At 33.4% G+C, this 25249-nt stretch overlaps 1 protein-coding gene across 1 annotated transcript; it reads left to right on the top strand.

Annotated features, from left to right (window-relative positions):
* The first annotated feature begins 325 nt into the window (after window positions 1-325).
* Window positions 326-24910, top strand: LOC139818837 (fatty acid synthase-like). Its single transcript, XM_071787823.1, is given in 20 exon segments — window positions 326-1943; window positions 3223-3485; window positions 6014-6245; window positions 8483-8901; window positions 9073-9366; window positions 9708-9912; window positions 10350-10510; window positions 10657-10974; window positions 11129-11622; window positions 12024-12328; window positions 12616-13011; window positions 13079-14103; window positions 14168-14409; window positions 14636-15326; window positions 20951-21779; window positions 23258-23390; window positions 23392-23719; window positions 23861-24115; window positions 24333-24584; window positions 24678-24910. Coding segments are annotated over 20 exon segments (7122 nt in total). The 5' UTR covers window positions 326-1780; the 3' UTR covers window positions 24795-24910.
* Window positions 24911-25249: the final 339 nt, after the last annotated feature.

Here is a 25249-nt window from a genome sequence, read left to right as displayed (position 1 = left end):
ATAAAGTATATATATATATATATATATATATATATATGTGTGTCTAAATAAGTTTAGATTTTTTATTATTACACTATACACTACTATACAGGATGTCTCATGACTCAAGATCTATGCATTAAAGGTGTCATTTAGCGTTTAAATTGTTTAATAAACATATGTCCGTAAATGCTTTCTAACAAAGCTACAACCTTTGAAAGTTAATGTAAATATTTGAAAAAGGAAAGAAAAGACAAATTATTTAACTTGTTTATTTACAATCAAGTTAAATTAAATATCTTTTTTCCCAAATATTTACATCAACTTTCAATGGTTGTAGCTCTGTTAGGAAGCATTCACGGACATATGTTTATTAAACAATTTCAACGCTAAATGACTTCAATAACACGCTCTTAATGTATGGACATCGAGTCACCCTGTATACATATATATATATACATACATGTACCTACATATAATATAAAAAATAATTTTACTTAAAAAAAATCTGAACAAGGATATTCCAGTGTGTTAAGTCAGTACACAATGGCATGCGCAGAATGTAATGTAAAATAATTATAATATATTCATATTAAAATAAATGGATAAGTAATTAAGAACTCGATAATGAAATGAACAAATGAACAAGTAGCAAGTAAAAAGATTTGAGAGTGCAACACTTTCGATTCTGTTTTGAGTCGTCTTCAGCGATACACTAACAGTCAAAATCAAAGAATAATCAGCAATGAAACTTTCCACGAAAAAATTTAAGTAAAACTTGATTAATAATCATAGTTTGTGATATGATCGAAACAGAAATAACAGTCCAGACTCCAGACAAAGAGAAGCGAAGTCACACACTCACCAGTTCAGAGAACACGAGAATAAAAATCATATATAGTAATTTCGTATATTTGAATTAGTTTTGAAGTTTAGTTTATTCTATTTTGGCTACAACTCATGAGTTAATATATTCAACATTGGCGAAAAAAATCTAAATAAAATCAAAATTAGGACAAATACCTACAATGCGTGCGTGTATCCATGCAAAGTTTCGTAGAATAGATAGATTTATGCTTGCCAGCATATTCTAGCTTGTATATCTCTATTTAAATTGAAAATAATTGATGTAAAATATATAAAGGACATCCTCTTTCAATAAACTTAGAATGTTTCTAACTATTTTAGTTCGTAAACTTACGTGAAGATAATGTAAATAATAATTACATCTTGCATTAATGGATATTAAAATAACAATTGTTTTACTTTTTAATTTAATTATTTCACAACATATCTAAAACTCATAATAATACTCACAATTCTCACAAATATAAAATAATGACACAGTAATTTTATGGTATTCTCTTCCTGAATTCATTCTGTTACTACGTATTAGCAAACTGTTTTTCTCAGTAACTACCTACGATTGTGTGGTAAATATTTGCGTAACGGAAGCGTCAGCTATTCAAATATTTAAAATTTTAATCAGTTTCATCATTATTATGTAGAAGTGTAACAATGTATATGTACACACATACCACAGAAACTATATAAATTAGAAGATCGGAGATATGTGATTTAGTTGCGTTTTGACTTCACTCTTGAGTGTTTCAATTGCCACGGTGCTTCCACTTTCTATTGGTACGTATATGTAATTTTAAATTGCGTTTGATTTTTTTGCTTCCTCATAGAGGAAGCTTTGTTTTCGTAAATAATAAATAATTATAAATAAAAAAAAAACAAAAAATAAATAAAGACATTTTGTTGTAGAAATTGTCTGTTTAAAAAAAATTAAGATACTATGAATCGACCGAACTCGTATAACAGCGTCGATGCTGAAGAAGAAATCGTTATTACTGGTATCGCTGGCCGATTTCCCAAGAGCGACAATTTAAAAGAGTTTCAACAAAATCTTTTTAACAAGGTGGATCTTGGTTCGAGCGATCATGGACGCTGGAATAATTGTAATAAATTTTTCTATTAATATTGAGCTATATTTTCGAGTTTCAGTCGGATCGAATATCTCGGGAATTAGTATAAAGATATCAAAACACGGTTTGGAGAGAATATAGGGGAACATACTTTGATTTAAAAAAATTTGATCTTGGGTGGAGACGTCATGGTCAAATAAAAGTCAACTTAATTTTTTTTAATGGGCACATAATTTTTTAAAGATTTACGTTTGTAGTCCTTCTCATTACGAGCTCAACGTGCTATATATGATCCAAAGTCGTCGGAGGTCAAATGTCCAAATGCAGGCTCACAGTATTATTGTCTTTGTACATGTTATGAGACATTTTTTGCAGCTGCAGCTTGGCGAATCGACAATGTTGGATTCATTGCAAAATAAACTGGTAAGTATAGTGAGTGCTAATTCAAGTGAGAACACGATAATTCCGCTTGTCAAAAATCAAAATCGAACGGATCTTGTTGTTAGACTGCTATTTCTGTTCGTGTTTATGTTTATGGACATGGGCAATGTCATGATGACTTAGTTTGGCACGCGGAATCACCATGTTAACGCTTGTAGTACGAATTAGGACTCACTGTACTTACCAGTTTAAGTAAACTAAAAAAAATATCAGTTACATCTACGTCCGACAATTAACATTAAAATTTGAAGGAACGGGATCAATAACAAACAAAAACAAAACTGTATAAAAAATAGTAAATAAAGCAACTCAACTTATTATATATATATATTACATATATATATATATATATATATATATATATATAATGTCAGGTCATTTTGTAATAAATCCAACATTGTCGATTTGCCAAGCTGCAGCTGCAAAAGGTGTCTCATAACGTGTTATAAAGACAATAATACTGTAAGCCTTCATTTGGTCATTTGATCTTTAACGACTTCGGATTATAGAGCGTTTAAGCTCGTAATGAAAAGGGCTACAAACGTAAATGTTTAAAAAAAATCATGTATCTATTAAAAAAATAAAGTTGATCTTTATTTGACCATGACGCCTCCACTCAAGGTCAAATTCTTTTAAATCAAAGTATGTCTCCCTTGTTACCCTATATTCTCTCCAAATCGTGTTTTGATATCTTTATTAGTTCCCAAAATATTCCGACTGAAAGTTTTCAAATTGACACCCTGTATATGTATACCTATAAGGACAAAAATCTTTGTAATTTATGTTGAAAATTATAAATTATATTTCATTAATTCAAACATTTTTATGACCTCTTTCTTGTTACTTGTTAATATATTTATTTCTTATATAGCTTATGATATGCCTCATCGAATCGGTCAAGTCAACAATATAGAGAAATTTGATTCAGAATTTTTTAATATATCCGCTACGGAAGCTCATTTAATGGATCCTATGTCTAGAATGTTGCTCGAACATACTTACGAAGCAATTATCGATGCGGGTATAAATCCAAAAGAATTAAGGGGGAAAAGAACGAGTGTTTTTACAGCAATTTCTATGGCTGAGACTCGCCATAAAATTCTGAGTACGCCTTTCTTCATTAAACGTCCTGAGGTGTGATATATTTATTTATTACATACAATTATATAAAGCTCAAAACCTTTTCCTTTTTTTTTAGTCTAGATCCCTTCCCTAAATCCTCTTTATTCTTCGTAAACAATTTTTTTCCACTTTAAGTTGCATTTTCCTCTCTTAAATTTATGTATATATAGAGATATATATTTATTTTTTCCGCGCATCGCGCGGATGTACCCTCCGCTGACCCGCCATTTTTGGCTCACTTTCATTTTTTCAATTCTTTTTTCTAATTCTGTATCATGCTGCATTTTGGCAATCAAATCAGGTAGTACAACCTTTTATTTACTCTCATTTTGATAAAAATTTATACATTGTTTTTTATTTAAAAAAAAAAGTTTCAATTTTTCCACGTGTGTTTTCTAATTTTCGCAAATTTTGAGATATTGGGCCATTTTTTGTTTCTCATTGGATGAGGAAAATACCTAATGCATACCCTAGGGCCAGTCCCTAGGGTTATGCCGGGTTTGCACCGGCTAAAAACCTCCCCTGGCCCCCACCCTCGGTATGAGCCGCAGCTTCGTGACCTGCTTTCGCTAACTATCGAATCCGCAGTAAACTATATATATTGTTACACGCCGACGAGCGTTCGCCACACAATTACTCACTTTCACACTCGCGGCGCGTGTCACGACACTCTCGCACAAATAAGATGACTCGTTTAGAAAATCAGTAGCTCTTTATTACGACTCTCGGTATAAAAGAGGAGCTCGGGACGACACGTCCGAACGAGACGCGTCCCAGAGTAAATCTGAACATCAGGTATAACAGGAAAATCAATAGTTAATTGAACATCACGCAATCAATATTAGTAAACAAGCATCCGTCGCTAAGGACGGTTCGCGACACGACATTAAATAACGGGCGATTCGCATATACGCGCGACACGAGGACAGCACGGGCGTAACAATATATATAGATATATATGTATGTATATATTCTTTTTTTATTTTTAATAAATTTTGGCTTTTATACGTACCGGGTGTTTTATTTTAATTGCCCCAGGCAAATATCTCGAAAAATATGAAAGATACGGAAAAACGTTTCAGACAAAAGTTGTTTGGTTCGAAGGGGGACATAAGATAGTGTCATTGGTTTGACCGTGAGTGAACGTGCCGAGGTCATATAGAGTTTAACTTTGTTTTTTTAAATAAAACTCCCTATTTTTCATTGCATATTCTTGTAGCTTACCTAAAGAGCTTTTCAAAACCCTATATTTGAGTATTTTTTCATGAAGTACTTTTCGAGTTACAAGGCTTGCAAGTTACAATCCCGCCGGCATTAACATTACCCAAGATGTACCGGCCAATGAAAACAAGACCCAACATTGATCCGGCCAGTGAACGCAAGACCCAAGATTTGATCCGGCCAGTGAAGGCGTCTTGGGTCTTCCAAGATTGATCCGGTCAGTGAAGGCAAGACTCAACATTGATCCAGCCAGTGAAGGCAAGACCGACTGACTCACAAGTAGGGTCACATCGAAGTCACATTGTGTATTTTTGGTTTACAGCAAATGCTCAAATGTACATTGTGTTGGATACATATTGCAACCCAATAACTTTCAAGCCTTGTAACTCGAAAAGTACTTCATGAAAAAATACTCAAATATAGAGTTTTAAAAAGCTCTTTACAAGAATATGCAATGAAAAATAGGGAGTTCCATTTAAAAAAACAAAGTTGAACTCCATATAACCTCGGCACGTTCACTCAAGGTAAAACCAATGACATCATCTTATGTCCCCCTTAGAACCAAACAACTTTTGTCTGAAACGTTTTTCCGTATCTTTCATATTTTTTGAGATATTTGCCTGGGGCGATTAAAATGAAACACGCGGTATATATGATTAATAGAAATTTATTTAAGGGGGAATATACACCCAGAAACGAAAAAAAAAGGTAATTTTCGGGAATTTTTTTCAGGGGAACTATTGGAATTTTGCAAATTCACGGAGTACTGGAGTCATCTACGGAGTGCCGTAAAAAAAGACGGTACTCAGCGGCGCTTCGTCAAAAAGTTTTAGATGATTTATGACGAAGCCCCGCTGGGTACCATCTTTTTTTACGGCACTCCGTAGACGACTCCAGTACTCCGTGAATTTGCAACATTTTCTAATAAAAAAAATTTAAAACGTTCTTGAAAGTGTGTATTTTTAACTACAAAAAACCCCGACTTGACAATTCCAATAGTTCCCCTAAAAAAAATTCCCGAAAATTACCTTTTTTTTCGTTTCTAGGTGTATATTCCCCCTTAAAGAAATGATAACTATATGTGTAAAATTCTTGTTGCAAATATATGAAAAACTGTCTATATATTATTACTATGTAAAATATAGAAAAATTGTGTGTGTGTGTGTGTGTGTGTGTATACAATAGTTTTAACAGTTTTAAAAATATACATTTAACTTATTATTTATATATATATACATTATTTATATATATATATACATTATTTATATATTATACATTTTAATACTTCAAATATATTTAAAGACATGTATTGTGATTAGTTTGCTGGATTATCCATGATTGGATGCAACGTTTCTCTCATGGCAAATAGAATTTCTTACTGGCTCGGCGTTACTGGACAATCGCATAACATTGATACTGCATGTAGTTCAAGTAACGTTGCTATAGTGAAAGCTTACGAGCTCATTCGGTCCGGAGAGTGCGACGCGGCCATTATCGCTTCCGCCAATCTATGCCTCCATCCTCATGTACAATTTCAATTTTACCATCTAGGTATGTATTTATTATATAAATTATTATATTGTTTATATTGTACGTAAATTCAAAAGTTCTAAATGGTAGTAGCTTTATTTCTTCCTAACAAAATATTTCACAAAATTGCGTTACCTAAACTCAACTCAAGTGATATGTATTTCAAAAAAAGATATGAAATCTTTAAATTGCGCCAATTGCAAAGAGAATATATATATTGCTTTAAATAATAATTGTTGCGCAACTACTTTTAAAAAATAAAACTCAAGTGGTACGTATCTTTGTATTCCATTGAAGGGTCTTCTCATTCCAATCCAAGCTTTAATTCTTTTTAACAAAATTGTAATATTACAAAAAATCATTTTAATCACAAAAAATTAAAGAAATACAGACATTTTTAAAAATTACAATTTTTCGACGTTTTAGAACAATCTGAACACGTTCAGAAAAACAAAAAAAATTTTTTTTTACGAAAACAAAGTTTCCTTTATGAGGAAGCAATAACAGTACAAAATAAAAATATTTAATTAAAATAAAATAAATAAATTTTCTTGTAAAAAAACTTGGCGCCGCTAGACCTTAAAATTTAATCAAGTACTACAATTTTGATTGAATTTAATAAAGCACAAAATTTTTAATTGAATAAAAAAGCGATAACATATAATTTAGGGAAGTATGTAGCGGGAGTAAAAAAAAGCAGCGCCAAGTTTTTTTACAAGAAAAATTTATTTATTTTATTTTAATTAAATTTTTTTATTTTTTACTGTTATTTCTTTAATTCTTTGATTAAAATGATTCTTTGTAATATTATAATTTTGTTAAAAAGAATTAAAGCTTGAGTTGGAATGAGAAGACCCTTGAATGGGAATACAAAGATACGTACCACTTGAGTTTTATTTTTTAAAAGTAGTTGCGCAACAATTATTTTTCAAAGCAATGTATATATATACTCTCTTCGCAATTGACGCAATTTAAAAATTTTACATTTTTTTTTTAAATACATATATCTGTATATCACTTGGGTTGAGTTAGGTAACGCAATTTTGTGAATTATTATGTTAAAAAGAAATAAAAGCTACTACTACTTAGGATTTTTGGATTTACCACAAACATTGCGCATGTACTTGGCGCCTTTTTTTTACCTTTTTGAAAAAGGTAATTTTGTACTGATATCATACATTTTGTAGTGATAAGCAGAGATCGGCAAAAAATTTCCATTTCTTATTTGTTAATTATTCACAAATCAAGAGACATGGTAGTGTCTTACGCCAAGTACACGCGTACGAAGCAAGACCGCACCGTGACTCTTTTACGCGTACGCATGAGTTGCGAGTACCCGAGATTTTGAGATCTCAATAACCGCTCGACCGATTAGCAATAACAACAAATTAAATTTTTATTAAATTAGCAAATTAGTAATTAATCACAAAAATTATATAAAAATTAATATTAGGCAAAAGTGAATTACCCATTACTTAAAAGATTGGTAATTCGTCAGAGAAAAATTTCTATAGTTACGTAAAAATTAGTATTTAGATAAAAACAAAATAATTTTTTTTTGCAAATTGGTAATTAGTAGAAATAAATTCATTATTATTAAAATAATTAATAACTTGTCAAAAATATATATATGACTAATTTAAAAATAAATAATTAATAAAAAATAATTATTAATTTTTTAAATAATGAATAATTAGTCTCACGTGAATTATTTACTTTAAAAATTATTAATTGGTTTAATATAAATAATTTAATTATTGCAGTTAAACGTGGTTAACATGTATTTATTATAACTTATTATATTATATTATATTTATTGTAACTTATTATATTATAATTTCTTATATTGTGTGTATATTGTATATTGTATGTTGAGTCAAAAAATATTTTCATACACGGAAAGAACGGTTTTGCTAAAGTATCTAACAGCTAATTTTATTGCATCATCAAAATAATTATAGTAGGTCGCTGAAGTGTGATAATAATGCTATAAAAAATTTTGACATTTTAGCAATCTGTTTGAGTGCTCTACATAACTATTTTGATGGTCCAACAAAATTATTTTCAAATCTAAAATCTAGTTAAATTTTTAGATATTTCAGCAAAATCGTTCTTTCCGTGCACTAGGTAATCTAATATACTACGATAGTAATCATTCGCATTTACCTCGTGTTCGCAATTGTCCCACTCTCTTCTATTTCTGCATTTAGTAGTGCAAAACTCGAAGAATTTTGTTTATTAGGATCGATTTCTTTTAGGGGTTTTATCTTCTCATGGTTACTGTAAACCTTTTGACGAGGAAGGCACCGGATATATGCGTAGCGATACGGCCGCGGTAGTATATCTGCAAAAGGCAAAAAATGCAAGAAAAATATATGCGACCCTCGTACACGGTAAAATAAATTGCGATGGTTTTAAAGAAGAAGGTGTTACCTTTCCATCGGTCGAAAAACAAAAAATGTTATTAAATGAATTTTATAAGGAATGTGAGATCTCACCCAATGAGTTATCTTACATGGAGGCTCATGCAACTGGTACTGTTGCCGGTGATCCTGTTGAAGTTATGTCTATTGACCAGATTTTATGCGCTAAAAGAAGCACTCCTTTATTAGTGGGCTCGGTAAAATCGAATATTGGACATTCCGAACCTGCCAGTGGCCTTTGTCAAATCGCAAAGGTACATTTGTAATAAAATGATTTAACAATGACTTTGCTTAAAGTGTGATTATAGCAATTTATATTTTCTTATATTGTTATAATTATAATACATATATGTATGTGTATAATATTCATAAAATTATTAATATAATTATAATTATTGCTAATAAAAAGATGTGGTTTCTTAAAGGTATTATTAGCGATGGAAACTGGTATAATTATGCCTACTATACACTTAAAGCGTCCTCGAAAAGAGTTGACTGCTATTAACGAAGGAAGAATAAAGATCGTCACTGAACCAACAGAATGGGAGGGTGGTTATGTAGGTATCAATTCTTTTGGGTTTGGAGGAGCTAATAGCCACATATTATTAAAATCAAATCCTAAACAAAAAATCAACAATGGAGCTTCGAATGACGACTTACCTAGGCTTGTAGCTGTATCTGGTCGTACGGAGGAAGCAGTTAAAATCATTTTTGATTACGTAAGCAAATATTGTAACGGCTTACTTTATTTATTTCAGCAATGGCTTTTTATGACATTTACTTTTCTATTACCATATAAATATAATAAACATAAAATAAATTTAAATATAGTATATTTACGAAATATCTAAAAAAATAATTATTGTATTATGTATCATATATAATAAAGTACATTTTTTAAATTATTTTAAATCTGCACAAAAAAAGTCAATGTGTTTTGTTCAATATATTATTAGCAAAACATTTTTTGCAAAAATTAATAGTATTATCTTTTCTTTTACGTAAAATTATTCCAAGAAGGATAAGATAAATATTATTAATTTATTGTTACTAAATGCAGGTGCGGAATCGATCAGATGCAGAATTTATATCCTTATTACATGATATTCATAAAGATAATATAGAAGGTCACCTTTACAGAGGGTACATGATAACTAAGTCTAAAATATCTCATAATACAATTATTAAAATAGAACATACTCCATATACGAAAAGACCGATTTGTTTTATATTTTCTGGACTAGGATCTCAATGGTTTGGAATGAGTAAGTAAATATATTATTGTAAAATACTTTAAATATACAAATTTCAACAATTCTTAAAAATATACATATAGCACATAAGAATATCAATAATCTTTCATAATTATTCAGAAAACTGTTTAATCATAATCTTAACATATTCTTAATATGTTTTCAACCCCATAATACTGTATAGACATTTTATTTATTGCTCCCTATTTATTAGGAATTTAATTTATAAAATTTTAGAACTTTTAAGGAAAATTGAATTCTAACAAAATATTCTATCGGAATAAATATTACAATATGGCGAACAGCTAGATTCCTTTCTTGCATATCCTTCCCGACTACATTCAGTACTAAATGGCGTGTGTGTACGTGTTTGCGTGTGTAAATACGCAAATAATTTGATATACATATCTGTATATTAAAATTTAAAAACTTCTTTAAAATTTTAATAGGTCGCGCTCTAATGAAATTCCCAGTGTTTGCCAAGACAATCCAGAAATGTGATATTGTCCTAAGACCTTACGGAATATTACTTACAGATATTTTAACAAATGATAATAAAAATATTTTTGATAATATCATTAATTTATTATTGGGTCTCATTGGACTACAAGTAAGAAAAAAATTTTCTTATTAACCTTATAAATGTATTTTATATGTATACATATACCATATATCAAAAACACTTAAATATTTACTTTATAATTTTAATCTTTATTTAAACCAAATAGTAAAGTATATCTTTTATATGTATTACAGATTGGATTGGTCGATCTTTTAACATCTATTGGTATTGTCTCTGATTTTATAATCGGTCATTCCATTGGTGAACTAATTTGTGGATATGCCGATGGATGTTTAACGGCCGAAGAAACGATTCTAGTGGCATATTTCATCGGTTTAGCACTTCATGAGTCGAAAATAATTAATGGTTCTATGGCTGAAATTAATCTCGATTGTAAAACCTTAAAAGTCATATGTCCTTCGGATATTGATATAGCTTGTTACAATAGTTCTTCTAATTTTATTGTGAGCGGACCAACAAATTCTATAAAAGCATTTCTCACCAAACTGCAGGTATACTAATGCTTATAAACAACATAATATTATCTGCTTAGTTTCTTTAAATCGTTTTATTAAAGCAATAAAATTGTAAGCATTGTAATACTTATAATTTTATTAGACTAACCAAATGACTATTATTATTTACAATTTTCTTCAATACTTTTAGGCTGATAATATTTCTGTGAAAAGTATTCCTTGTGGTAATATACCTTTTCATAGTCGTTACATCAAACCTGTTGTAGCTAAGTCCGAAGAATACTTGAACCGAACATTACCACAAAAAAAGTTTCACAGCTCAAAGTGGCTGACAACATCCTCTCACGAGTACTCCAATACTATACCTTTATGTTCAAAATATTATACAAATCACTTGTTGTCTCCGGTGTTATTCGCAAAGACGATACGTTCAGTTCCAAAAGATACAGTGACGATTGAAATATCTCCTCAGAATATTCTTCAACACATTTTAAACAATTATTTATACTCTACAGTAACAAACGTAGCGCTATATGAAAGAACCGAGGATCATAATAATGAGATATTTTTAGAATCAATCGGAAAACTTTATAACGCAGGATTGCAGCCACAGATTGCAAATCTCTATCCGACAGTGGAATTTCCTGTAAGCCGCGGTACCCCAATGATTTCTCCTCTCATAAGGTATGCATATTTTTCGTTTAAGCACAAATGGATAAATTATCGAAAAACAAACACTTTCATAAATTTTGAAATATTTAGGTGAAATATGTAGTCAGAAGAGAACGTGTTCAATATAATAGCGAATTAGAACTTTGAACTCTTTTTCGAACTTGGTTAGTTTTATCATCTAATTTCAAAATCACATCTCTGTATTTTGAAGACATTCTATCACCTTACTTATCTCAAAGATAAATGTATTCTTATACATATGTTAATCCTTTTATGCCTATTACAAAAGAAGCAGATAACTGTGATATTTTAGAATCTGTGCTTCAATTTTGCATCAAATCTTGAATTAAGTAATTTTCACAATTAATTCGTTTACACGAAGATTATATAATAATTTCTAATGACGTTTTCAGATGGGATCATTCAGAGAACTTCCTTGTAGTGCAATTTTGTCCAAAAAAAATAATTGACAAAAGGGAAACAGTTGTCAGTATTATTACAACTGCTGAAGAATTTGCGTATTTTACGGGCCATGTCGTTAATGAAAAAAATTTATTTCCTGCTATGGGATATCTTTTTTATATCTGGGAAATGATCGCATTATTAAAAAACCAAGAATATATCAATACATCAGTTGTATTTGAAGACGTTAATTTTATTCGTGCTACAGTGCTATCACAACAAAATGAGATCGAATTAACTCTCTCGATCCAAGAAGGTAATATTATTACGTAAACAATTAATTTTCTCTAGCGTGAGTTTTTTATTTTTTAATTAGATTTTAAAGCTTATATGCCGCTTTTATGGCGCAATATATACCATAATTAAAATGTAAAAAATATATACAAAGAAAATATATGAGAATAACTAATCTTAATACGGAATTTTCTTTCTTTTCACAAGTCAACTGCTTTTGTAAAGTCCAGCTCCATATTGACATATTTATATTAATTTTGATTTCTTATAAAATTATATTACGTTTAATAAATTTACACCTATATCTAGGTAGCAATAGGTTTGAAATAATCGAAGGAGATAATGCTATTGTTACTGGAACAGTACGAATTCCAACCAATATTGAAAATGAAAAAATATCAGCTAATCTTGCTGAATGTATCGATGATGACGAAGAAATGAATGCAAAAGACATCTATAAGGAATTAAGACTTCGCGGTTATCAATATGCCGGCGCATTTCGTGGATTACAAAGTGCATCGGTTTCGGGATCAAACGGTCATATCGCATGGACATCTAATTGGGTGGCATTTATGGACAGTATGTTACAGATGATGATATTAGGACAGAATTCAAGAAGCCTTTATGTTCCGACAAGAATTCGCAAACTGACTATCGATCCAAAATATCACACACAGATAATTGATTATCCAATTGAAGATAGACGTAAGTAAAATAACTGATACAATGCGGTCAATTGCCTGACAAATAAATTTCATTCGCTACGTTGCAGAATTCTCTGTTCGTCGTTACAAGTCTTCAGACGCTATAATATCTGGAGGAATAGAAATTTGTGGCACTGTTGCTACACCTATATCTCGCCAAAAAAAAGTAGTTAATACCGTTCTTGAAGAATACAAATTTGTTGCTCATCGTGATTTAGGTACTATGTCGTTGCAAGATGCAGTAAGAATGTCGGTGCACATTGCACTCGAATGTTACAATGTGACAAATGTTAAAATTATCGAACTTGTCGATGACAGTGACAATGTGACACCAGAAGATTTAAATTCTCCAGTTATTAGTGAAATCTTAAATGATTTACCGCAGATTCGACACCACACTAAACTCGTGAAGACTCACGAAAAATTCCCAAATATCTCTTTGCCCAACGATGTTTCTACCACGGAGATTACTAAGTTATCGAAAAACGAGAACTGTTTGATGATCATTGGTTTCGATATTTTGACAAAAAATAGCAAGAAATTATATGAACAGTTATTGCCTTTATTAATGCCGCAAGGTTTTATACTAACTCTGGAAAAATCTGGTGCGGTTTGCGATTATTCATGTCTGAAAACATATGAGTTGGATGTCATACTGGAGAAACAAATAAATGAAAAGACGCTTTTACTACTAAGAAAAATGCAAAGTATTGCGAAAAACCAGAGGATTGTACATGTGAACAATTATGAGTTTACGTGGGTAGATGAACTAAAGTCAATCATGAGTGTGCAAAACGAGACTGGTGTAGATACGGAGATAATACTCGTCTCGGAAGGAGACTTCGAATGCGGACTACTCGGTTTTATTAATTGTTTGCGAAAAGAACCAGGAGGCGAAATAATTAGAAGCGTATTTATTCAAGATGACAAAGCGCCTACATTTTCTTTGCAAGAACCATTGTACACGAAACAGCTACAGTTGGACCTACCCATCAACGTTATACGTTCCGGTAATGTTTGGGGATCATACAGGCATTTACCATTACCATCGTTGGAATCAAAACTTGTTCAGAGCGCTCACGTTACGCAGATGGTATGTTAAGGTGTTCTATTACATTTTATTATGAATAATAATAATTAATGTTTACTTACAACAGGTACAAGGAGATCTGAGTACTCTCTGCTGGGCACAGAACAGAATGTCTCGCATTAATATTGAAAACCTCGTTGATGTAATTTATACGTCTGTTAATTTTAAAGATATCGTAGTAGCTACTGGCAGGATCAACGCTGAAACTATCGCACCAGTATTCGAACGCGGTAACGATTGTTTTATCGGCATGGAATTCGTTGGCTTTAACACGCATAAGCAAAGAATTATGGGATTATGTACACACGGGTAAGATATAGAGTATTAATACATATAGGTATACGATAGAAAGAACTCTTTGCAATTGACAGGATTAATTTCTATTTTATATGAGTACCGTTAATTAGTATTAATAATGTTTTAATTTAAATAACATTAATTTAAATTTTATATTAAATTAAAAATATGCGAGATATACGTAATTTTAAAGTAACGTTTAGATAAATAAATACATTTTCAAAATTTTTATGCATAGAGGAATGACGAACATTCGTGTGGCCGACAAATATCTCAGTTGGATTATACCTGACAAGTGGACAATGGAAGACGCAGCAACGGTTCCGTGTGTGTACAGCACGTGTTACTATGCTTTATACTTGAAGGGTAAAATGAAAAAGGGAGACAAAATCTTAATCCATTCTGGTACTGGAGGCATTGGTCAAGCTGCGATCCATCTTGCGCTACACGAAGGTTGCGAAGTGTTCACGACAGTTGGAACTGTCGAGAAACGACAGTTTATAAGAGAAACGTTTCCCTCCATTCCCGAAGATAATATCGGAAACTCTCGAGATACAAGCTTTGAACAAATGATTATGCAGCGTACAAAAGGTCGTGGGGTGGATATCATATTGAATTCCTTAGCCGAAGAGAAATTACAAGCATCTGTTCGCTGTTTGGCAAATGGTGGCCGTTTTCTAGAAATTGGAAAATTTGATATGATTTCCAATAATTCCTTGGATATATCTATCTTTTCTAAAGATATCAGCTTTCATGGCATTTTATTAGAGGAATTCTATTCAAACGCAGAACAAAAGTTTAAGTTGTGGAAAATAATAACACAAGCTTTAAAAGACGGTGCTATTAAACCACTATGCAGAAGAGTCTTCGAAAGGAATGAAATAGAAGCTGCCTTTAGATATATGGCCGCTGGAAAACATATTGGCAAGGTACAATTATTTCTTAATATACACAGAAATATGTAATTATGATACAGAATATTTTATCATATCAAATTAGAAACAATTCTTTGTTCTAATTAATGCTATAAAGGTACCCTTACGAAAAAACACCCAAGATTTTGGTGTTTACACCCAACTTTGGGTGTTTATACTCCATTTTCGGTGTCAACGCCTAAATTTTCAGTGTTAACACCGACATTTGAATGTCGACACCCAAAGTTTCGGTGTCGACACTCAACTTTGGTATTGACACCCAAATTTTGGTGTCGTCACCCAAAGTTTCGGTGTCGACACTCAACTTTTGGTGTCGACACCCAAATTTTGGTGTTGACACCCAAAGTTGAGTGTCAACACCTAACTTTTGGTGTCGACAATCGGGTTTCAGTGTTGACACCCAATTATAAAACAAAAGAAAAAAATTATAAAATGCAAGGTTAAAACTTTAACTTATTATGAGGCCACAATATACATATATCTAACTTTGAATTATATATATATATATATACCCAAGTACCAGATGTTTTTTAAATGTTTTTTTTAATATTTATTTTTTATTAATTATACATTGTACAATTCATTGTAAAAAATTTTTTTTTTAATATTTATTGAATATTTATTTTACATTAATTATTTGTTTGAACTAATGATTTAGACGCTCGACAGCACACGGATGTGCCTTTGCTTTGGTGTGCGTTGGTAGCATGTGGAGGGGATGCGCTGCTAGCGCATGCGCAGGGGCCATATTCTGTTCGTCGTCAGTGCCGTTAACGGCGTCGGCCTGGTCGGCCATGTTGGCGCAGCTTCTATACGATACGAGAAACCTGCGCAACGACGCTTAATCGAACCGACAGTTATCGGTAGGTAAGAATGGAATACAGGCCCAGCGCATCTCCCGATCTCCTCCACATGCTGCCAACACACACCACAAAGCGAAGCCATATCCGGTGTCGCACATATGTATGTATCTGGTATGTTTATAGTCAAAGTCGGTAAATGGACGCGGCGTCAGAGTTGCATGATCGCCATTTTTACTCAGTGACGAGTATGTATAGTTTATCTATATTTATGTATAATTCTAAGTTATATGTATAATGTAACCTCATAATAAGTCAAAGTTTTAACCTTGCATTTTATAATATATATATCGTTTTTTATGAAATATATACTTTTACGAAAAAAACACCCTAAATAACACCTAAAAAAACACCAAAAAATAATAGCGTAATTTCGGATACCCAAATGGCGTTTACACCATTTGAGCGTCAACGCCAAGAAAAACACCCAAAAAAACACCAAAAGAACACCAAAAAATAATATTGAGTAATTTTGAATCCCCAAATGGCGTTTACACCATTTGAGCGTTAACGCCAAGAAAAACACCAAAAATTTCGGTGTCATTTTTGGTGTTTTTCTTGGCGTTAACGCTCAAATGGTGTAAACGCCATTTGGGGATCCGAAATTACACTATTATTTTTTGGTGTTTTTTTGGGTGTTATTTAGGGTGTTTTTCGTAAGGGTAGTAACAAATTAAAGTAATTTAAATCGACCGTAACTGGCAATATATAACGTCTTTACCGATATGAACATTGAAAAACTGTGAGCCAACTTAGTTTGTCGAATTCACACAGCACATTTTCAGATCATCATCGAGACATTATTAATTTCGACTATAGGTTTTGGTCAGTTGATGTAACAAATGTAGGTTTATAAATTATATTTGACCAAGAAACTTATTGTATTTATATTGATAAATAACGTTAATTATTAATTAATTAAAATTAATAATAAAATTAATGATAAAATGTTATAGCATACGATTTCTCAAAAGTCCCCATATTAGTCCCCAATCGTGCTTGGATAGTGGCGCGACCTCGCACTTGAGTAACTCAGCTCGTGAATTCGTCGTGATCGAAGATGCCAACAACATCGAACTGAGCTTAGCAAACAACAGCTCGACCGACATACTCGCGAAGGATGAAGTTTTGTTTAGCGCGGACGTTTTCAGTAAAATTAAAAACTTTCGTTTAAAGAACGCTTTACATGTTCCGGACTTGCGTACGAACCTATTGTCTGTTGGAAAAATTACTGAGAAAGGTTTTAGGGTAATTTTCGACAAAGATAAAGCCACGGTCAACGATAGCGAAGGCGTCGTCAGATAGATCGCTGATCGTATTGACGGGTTGCATTCTGTACGCGAAACATCGAGTCATCAAAACGGTAGTACTCGCAAAGCAGCATGTAATTCCACAGAAGTTAAGTCCTTAGAAACATGGCATCGACGTCTGGGACACTTAAACGAGAGATATCTTCTAAAGCGGTCAAAAATCAAACAGTTTGCGGCATCGAGCTCAAGACACCGAAGGAGAAACTAAACTGCGATATCTGCGTGAGAGGCAAAATGACGAGAACCCCTTTCGTCAAGAAAACTGAGCAGAATACACAGCTACTGGAAATTGTTAATTCCGACGTGTGTGGCCCCATGCGCGTCGAATCTCACGGAGCTAAATATTTCGTCGCTTTCATTGACGACTGCTCTAAGTGGTGCGAGGTACGTTTTCTGAAAACTAAAGGCGAAGTGCTCAACGCATTTAAGGAGTACAAGGCCTTGGTTGAAAACTTGAGAGATAAGAAAATCAAATACCTCCAATCGGACAACGGAGGGGAATACAAAAATCTCGAATTTGATGCCTTCATTGCCGAGCACGGGATTGCGAGAAGATTTTTGATACCGTATCATCCAGAACAGAACGGCACCGCTGAGCGAAAGAACAGGACCCTACTGGATACTGCGAGGTGCCTTCTGTTGCAATCGGGGCTGCCAGCATCTTTTACGAAGTGTGGACAGGGAAGAAGCCTAACGTATCACATTTTCGAGAATTCGGATGTAAGACATTCTGCTTAGATACGGAACCAGTCAAAGGAAAGTTCGACCCTCGCGGTAAACCGACAATTTTCCTAGAATACTCGGAATCTTCAAAAGGTTACAGGATGTAATTAACCGAAGAAAGAAAGATTGCACTATCGCGAGACGTGACTTTCATGGACTCCCCCATATGTACCTCCTCGACAACTCTTGAAGATTTCATCCCAGAAGATCTACATCGAAACGAAGAAACAACAAAGTCTCCCTCTGAGAACCGAATCGTGGAGGTCGAGTTAACTCCGCTAGATACTGAAGAACAGGAGCATGAACGCGACAGTCGAGTGCGAACAAGATCCCGACGGAAATATACATCGAGATCAACCGAGGAGAGGACCTGGTAGACCTCGGATAATTCGCACGGGACAAAGAGGGCGGCCTCGACTCCAATATCAGCCAATCCGAGAAGAGATAGTAAACGAAGAGCCGTTGTTCGCAGGCCTGACTGAAATACCGCTCAAGCAGGTTATGTCCAGTGAAGATGCAGAAGATTGGCGTCACGCCATAAGTTCAGAAGTGAAATTCATTCTCAATCACGACACATGGCAGTTGATAGATCGTCCGAAGGACAAAAAAGTTATCGGAAGTCGTTTTGTACTCCGGAACAAATACAACTCCGATGGAACTCTGGAGAGAAGAAAGGCTCGCTTGGTGGCGAAAGGCTTCGCACAGCGTCCTGGATTTCATTACAACGAGATCTTTGCTCGGATGGCCCGTGGCGCGGATGAGTTCACTTCGCCTATTGGTGGCACTAGCGGCTCAGGAAAACATGTGTATTCGACACTTGGACATAACCACAGCCTATCTCAACGGAGACATCGAAGAAGAACTGTTTATGGAGCCTCCACAATTTTTGGAAGAAGCCTTAGAATCCATCGTGGAAGACCCGTCTTGCGAAGAGGCCTTGAAGAAGAAAGCTGATATCATGCTGAGAGAACTGTGAGCCGGCCTGAATAAAGTAATAAAGTATGCCTATTGAAAAAGGTGGACTTGTACGGACTTCATCAGGCCGGAAGAAACTGGTATAAAAAACTCGACAAGTCTTTACAGAAAATTGGGGCGGAACCAACAAATGCCGATCCTTGTGTATACCGCATAAAAGAGAAAGAAGGATTTTCGTACATCCTTATTTATGTTGACGACATCGTGATCGTATCGAGGAACAAGAAGAAGTCTGAAAAGATTAAATCAAAACTAGCTCGTGACTTTGATGTAAAAAACTCGGGCGATGTCAAGTATTGTCTGGGAATAGAGTTCTCACGAAGAGAAGACAAGATATTCATGAATCAATGAGAATACATCAAGGACGTGTTGAAGAGATTTGGAATGGAAGATTTTAAGACGGTTAGCACGCCAATGGATGTAAATTCGAGACTAAACAGACCAAACCACGAAGTAGATGACGAAGTGCGAAAGTTACCGTATCGAGAGCTAGTGGGCTCGTTAATGTATCTGGCCGTATCTACGAGGCCCGATCCCTTACAGAAATTTAATACTGTAAGTGATTATTTGGCTAGTGATTAATTACTTATTTTGAGTATTAAAAGTACTGTTATTGACATCGGAATCGTTTTTGAACGGAGTTCAGCCCTTCTAACGGGATTCGTCGATTTTAATATTCAAAATAAGTAATTAATTACTAGCCAAATAATCACTTACAGAATTAAATTTCTATAAGGGATATCGCACACGTCGTGAGCTATCTCAGTCAATTTAACGAAGACTTTGACAAGGAACATTGGGCGGCTGGGAAGCGTGTCCTAAAGTATCTGAAAGGTACTATTGACATCGGAATCGTTTTTGAACGGAGTTCAGCCCTTCTAACGGGATTCGTCGATTCTGACTGGGGGAACTGCCCCATGGACAGACGTTCATACACCGGATACGCGTTTCTCCTCAGTGGCGGGCCAATCTTATGGGACTCCAAGAAGCAGAAGACGGTGGCCTTATCGTCAACGGAAGCCGAATACATGGCGTTGGCCAAAGCTACTAAGGAAACAATTTATTTAAACAAGTTTCTTTTTGAATTAGGTTTCAGAGACTTGGCCGATGGAGCATTGTTTAACGACAACATCGGAGCCAAGAGACTTGCCGAAAACGCTACCTATCACGCGCGTAGCAAACATATAGACATTCGGCACCATTTCATCCGGGAAGCCTTGAAGAATCGAAGGATCAGCGTCCATCACCTACCTACGAAAGACATGCTGGCGGACATGATGACCAAAGCCCTACCTAAAAGAAAGCATTTAGAATGTCTAAAACTATGCGGTCTGAAGAAGTTATATTTTGATTCCCCATAGGACTTTCTGTAGATCGAGGGGGGGTGTTATAGCATACGATTTCTCAGTCCCCATATTAGTACGACCAATCGCTGTCCTCCCTAGCACGGCATCGCGACATCTCTCTCTCTCTCTCTCTCTCTCTCTCTCTCTCTCTCTCTCTCTCTCTCTCTCTCTCTCGCTCTGTTTTTACTGCCGCATGTCCGTTACGCTGTAAACATCGCTGAATTTGTGTACGCTAAAATATAAACTTTGTCACGGATATTATCGTCTCTGCACTCATCCATCCGATCCCATCCTAACATAAAATACGAAACAATATCAATAATAAAATAAAATATGAAATCTTTGTCATTTATAATTTATTACTTTATAGAAAAAACGATTGTTTCTTAATTGCTTATTCGCAGATAATTATCAGAGTTCACAAAGAGGAAGAGCCTTTGGATGCTCCACTACTCGCTCATCCACGATATTATTGTCTGGATTATAAATGCTACGTTATTTTGGGTGGACTAGGCGGTTTTGGTTTAGAGCTAGCAGATTGGTTGACTCTTCGAGGTGCAAAAAAACTGGTATTAACATCACGAACCGGGATGAGAACAGGTTATCAGCAATCAAGAGTAAAGCTATGGCGATCTTACGGTGTAGATGTACAGATTGTTACAGTCGATGATAATTTGAAACATGAAGATTGTGAATCCCTATTAAAATTTGCTGAAAAAAGAGCACCAGTGGATGCCATATTTAATCTTGCAGTTGTTTTAAAAGATTGTATATTTCAAAATCAATCACTTCAAACGTTCGAGGATTCATTCAAATCAAAAGCATGGATGACAAAAAAAATGGACGAATTGTCGAGGAAGATCTGTCTGCAACTTCGACATTTTGTCGTTTTTTCCTCCGTGTCGTGTGGAAGAGGAAACGCAGGCCAGACAAATTATGGGATGGCTAATTCCGTAATGGAGAGAATTTGTGAAAAAAGGATGGAAGAAGGATTACATGGTTTAGCGATACAATGGGGTGCTGTTGGTGATGTCGGACTCGTGGCAGATATGCAAGAAGAAAATAAGGAATTGGTTATTGGAGGTACATTGCAACAACGAATATCTTCCTGTTTGGATACATTAGAAATATTTCTACTACAAGACCGCCCTGTCGTAAGCAGTATGGTTGTTGCTGAAAAAGCAAAAATTGGCGGATCAATGAATATTTCAGAAACGGTTGCTCATATCATGGGTAAGCAATTTTATACAAAGCTAAGCAATAAAGAAATATAATACCATGTAAGAGAAGTGAAATCAAAATGTTATTTCAAGTACAGTTATTCGAATAAGGAGTATCTCAAAAAGTTTTTTTTTTTTTTTAATTAAATTTATAGAAATACTCTTATTGTTTTGAGAAACTATCTGTCACAATTGCAATAGACTTAACTTTTTAAATTTTAGGAAGTTCCTACGCGCTTTTCTCATTTAAATTTATTATATAACTTAGGTTTTAATCAAAATTTAAATTGCAATTAGTATTTAGAAAAAATAGGAGTTGTTTCTTCTTAAAATATAGTCAGCAATGAGGTGGGATATCTCGAGAAAGGAAAAAAAAATTGAAATTAAAAGGAAAAAAAAAGTAAAAAATGACGCTTGCCCTTTTACTCAAACATATTCAATATAAATATATAGACGGGTTAAATCACAAAATCCTCCATATTCTTTATTGTGCTATCAACTATTTGATAAAATATGTATTAGGCATTTTATAAGTCGAGATATTTGCACTTCATTTTTGGATTAAATCAGTATAACGGCTTTAATATACACCAGTGAGTACTAGTGCGTTTAACTAACTTTATTATAGGCCCGATTTGCGGCGCAGTTATGTTATAACATCGATATTATAACTTCGATGTAAATTGGACCATGTAAACGTAGACAATGATGAACACAGTAAACATTTTTTTAACAAGTTTAAAGTTTATAAAAATTGTTACATTTTTTAATAGTTATATTATTTCTACAATTATTTTAAAAATATACGATACAAGAAAACTCTTTTTAATAAAAAATTCTAATTTTATTATTCTTACATTATTACAAAAATGATTTAAGACAATTTTCCTTAGGAATTTGTTGCTTCAAGCTTTCTGAAAAAAAAAAGTAAAATTTTTCAATAAACTGATAACTTATTTAAGCTTCTACTGTCAAAGCGTTTTTATTAACAGAAACATAGTTGATTAAAAAAAAATACATTTTTATGTATAACCACTTATTTGTCAAAAATCCTTTTTTAATGACATATATCTATAGATCGTCACTGTGTTCGTTAGTTTCGCTCCTTCACGACGGCGAACTTGAACAAAATGTTTTACGCTCGTCGAGTAAGCTCACCGTCGTAGCACTAGCGCGCACTCCTCACTCGCGCAAGTACTCCGCGGAATTCGCGTAAGGAAAAGGAACACAGAGAAACTTGAGAAATGCGTTTATTCAAAGCTCGTAAAACAGAACGCGTGCGGATTCCAAAAATCCGCCAGACAGAAAATCAATAATCTCTTAAACAAACTCCCGTTGTCAAGGAGCGCGCTTCACAGCTTTCCGCGACTTCTCTACCCAGTGTCCAGCACGGGTGCAACAATATAAAAAATGTAACAATTTTATTTCAGGACATCAAATAAAGTAAAATTGATTTAATTATATATAATTTTTATTTTTATATCAAAATAGGACTGAGGAACATAAACGCAGTACCACCCAATGTGCCACTGGCCGAAATGGGTATGGATTCGATGATGGCAGTGGAAATTAACCAAACATTGGAAAGAGAATTTGATATTTCCTTGACAGCGCAAGACATTAGAACTAAATTTTGCTAAACTTAGACAAATGACAATTACAACCGAGCAAGGAAAAACACATAATACAAACAAAATTAATGAAGATTTTAACATGCTGTTTCGAAGAATGGAGAATTCAGATTTTGTTCCAGATATTCTTGTAGAACTTGCTACAAAAAAGGAGATTGGTAGGAGCAATGTTTTTCTCTTACCAGGAATCGAAGGATATGCAAGTGTATATAAGTCTATAGCATCAGAAATCAAATCTTCGGCAACGTGTTTGCAACATGGTCTACTTAATATTCCTGACGAAAGTCATTCAGTGATGAAGTCAGCCGCTTATTTGCTGCCTGTAAGAAGATTAACGTTACTTATAAGATATTTATTTTAATTATTCTTAAATAAATTTATACATATATATAAGTAATATCTAACAATTACAAGTTTTTTATATTATTATAGCTTACATATACATTTATATTTATTTTCTTAGCACTTATTAAAAAAAATGAAAGATCAAAAGGAATTTCTAATAGTGGGTTATTCGTTCGGATCCTTAATTGCCATCGAATTAGCAAGATTATTAGAAGCTAATGATTTCTCAGGACGACTAATACTAATAGATGGAGCTCCTGACCAAATGAAACTTTGGACTAATCAATATTTGGACAGTACTTCGCCAGAAGAGTTACAAAACATGATCTTACTTGGTTTATTAGAAATGTACACTACAATTAACAAGAAAACGGTTAGTAAATTATAAAAAACATATTTTAATGTTTTATTGTAAAAATTATATATGTAATTTTAATCTTATATAAATTTAAATAAAATGACAATATATGCATAAAATAACTTATTGGAACATGAATATTCCTTGTATTTAAATTTTAAAATAGTAAAACAAAATGTTTTGCATATTTGCATCTATATATATGTATATATATGTATTTTTTTATTTACAGCTTGCGTTAGAGTTGAATAAATGTAATACATGGGAAGAAAAATTAAAACTATTTCATGCTTACTTCCCGAACGAGGTAAATGTATTGACAACCAAAAATCAAAAACTTTTGTATTTCACAGTTTACAATCATATAGTCGCTATACAGAAGTATGATATTTCTTCGTTACCTCGCCTTAAATCACCTATAACATTGCTAAAACCTACATTTCCGATTGTCTCTGTTACTGAAGAGAATTATGGTCTACATAAGGTAAATAAATATCTAATTTAGATATTTTTCAAATAAGACGATAAATTTTTAGAAATAACAAGGTTTTATAACAAAAATATAATTTATTTTTAGGTTACCGAAGGTAGAGTGCAATTTCATTATGTAGAAGGTAATCATATCACAATGATGGACAACGACAAAATCATATCAGCTATTAACGAAGAATGGATAGAAGATCTAAATCGATAAATGTATATACTTTATTAGGATGTAGTAACATAATATCTGACACATGATATGTAAAACATATACGGGTGTCAGAAATAAAAGTATCCAGCCGAATGGCTGGGGTAGATTGGGTCAAATTGAAGAGAAAAGTCATTTATACCACCTTACAAAATTTGCAATAGTTAACGAGTTATTAATTGAAACGTCTGAGCGAATGAGAGCACAAGGAGCGTAGGCGGGTCTCGGCTGGCATGGTGCGTTATTGCGCGCGGTGAGCGGTGAGGGGCGAGCGGCGAGAGACGAGAGACGAGAGGCGAGCGGCGCGCGACGGATGACATACACTGCAGCGAAAAAGTATTAGAGTCACCACACGTATTGCACAGGCATTGCCATAGCGTCTTACGCCTTAGTATATTTTAACTTGAATTATGTGTAATAGAAACATTTAATTTTAGTAAATTTAATTATTTTGTATG

This window comes from Temnothorax longispinosus, chromosome 9 (genome assembly GCF_030848805.1).
Source record: "Temnothorax longispinosus isolate EJ_2023e chromosome 9, Tlon_JGU_v1, whole genome shotgun sequence".
In the NCBI taxonomy this organism is placed as follows: Eukaryota; Metazoa; Arthropoda; class Insecta; order Hymenoptera; family Formicidae; genus Temnothorax; species Temnothorax longispinosus.
Note: the sequence above shows the minus strand (reverse complement) of the source record. Positions and strands in the feature narration are given on the sequence as shown.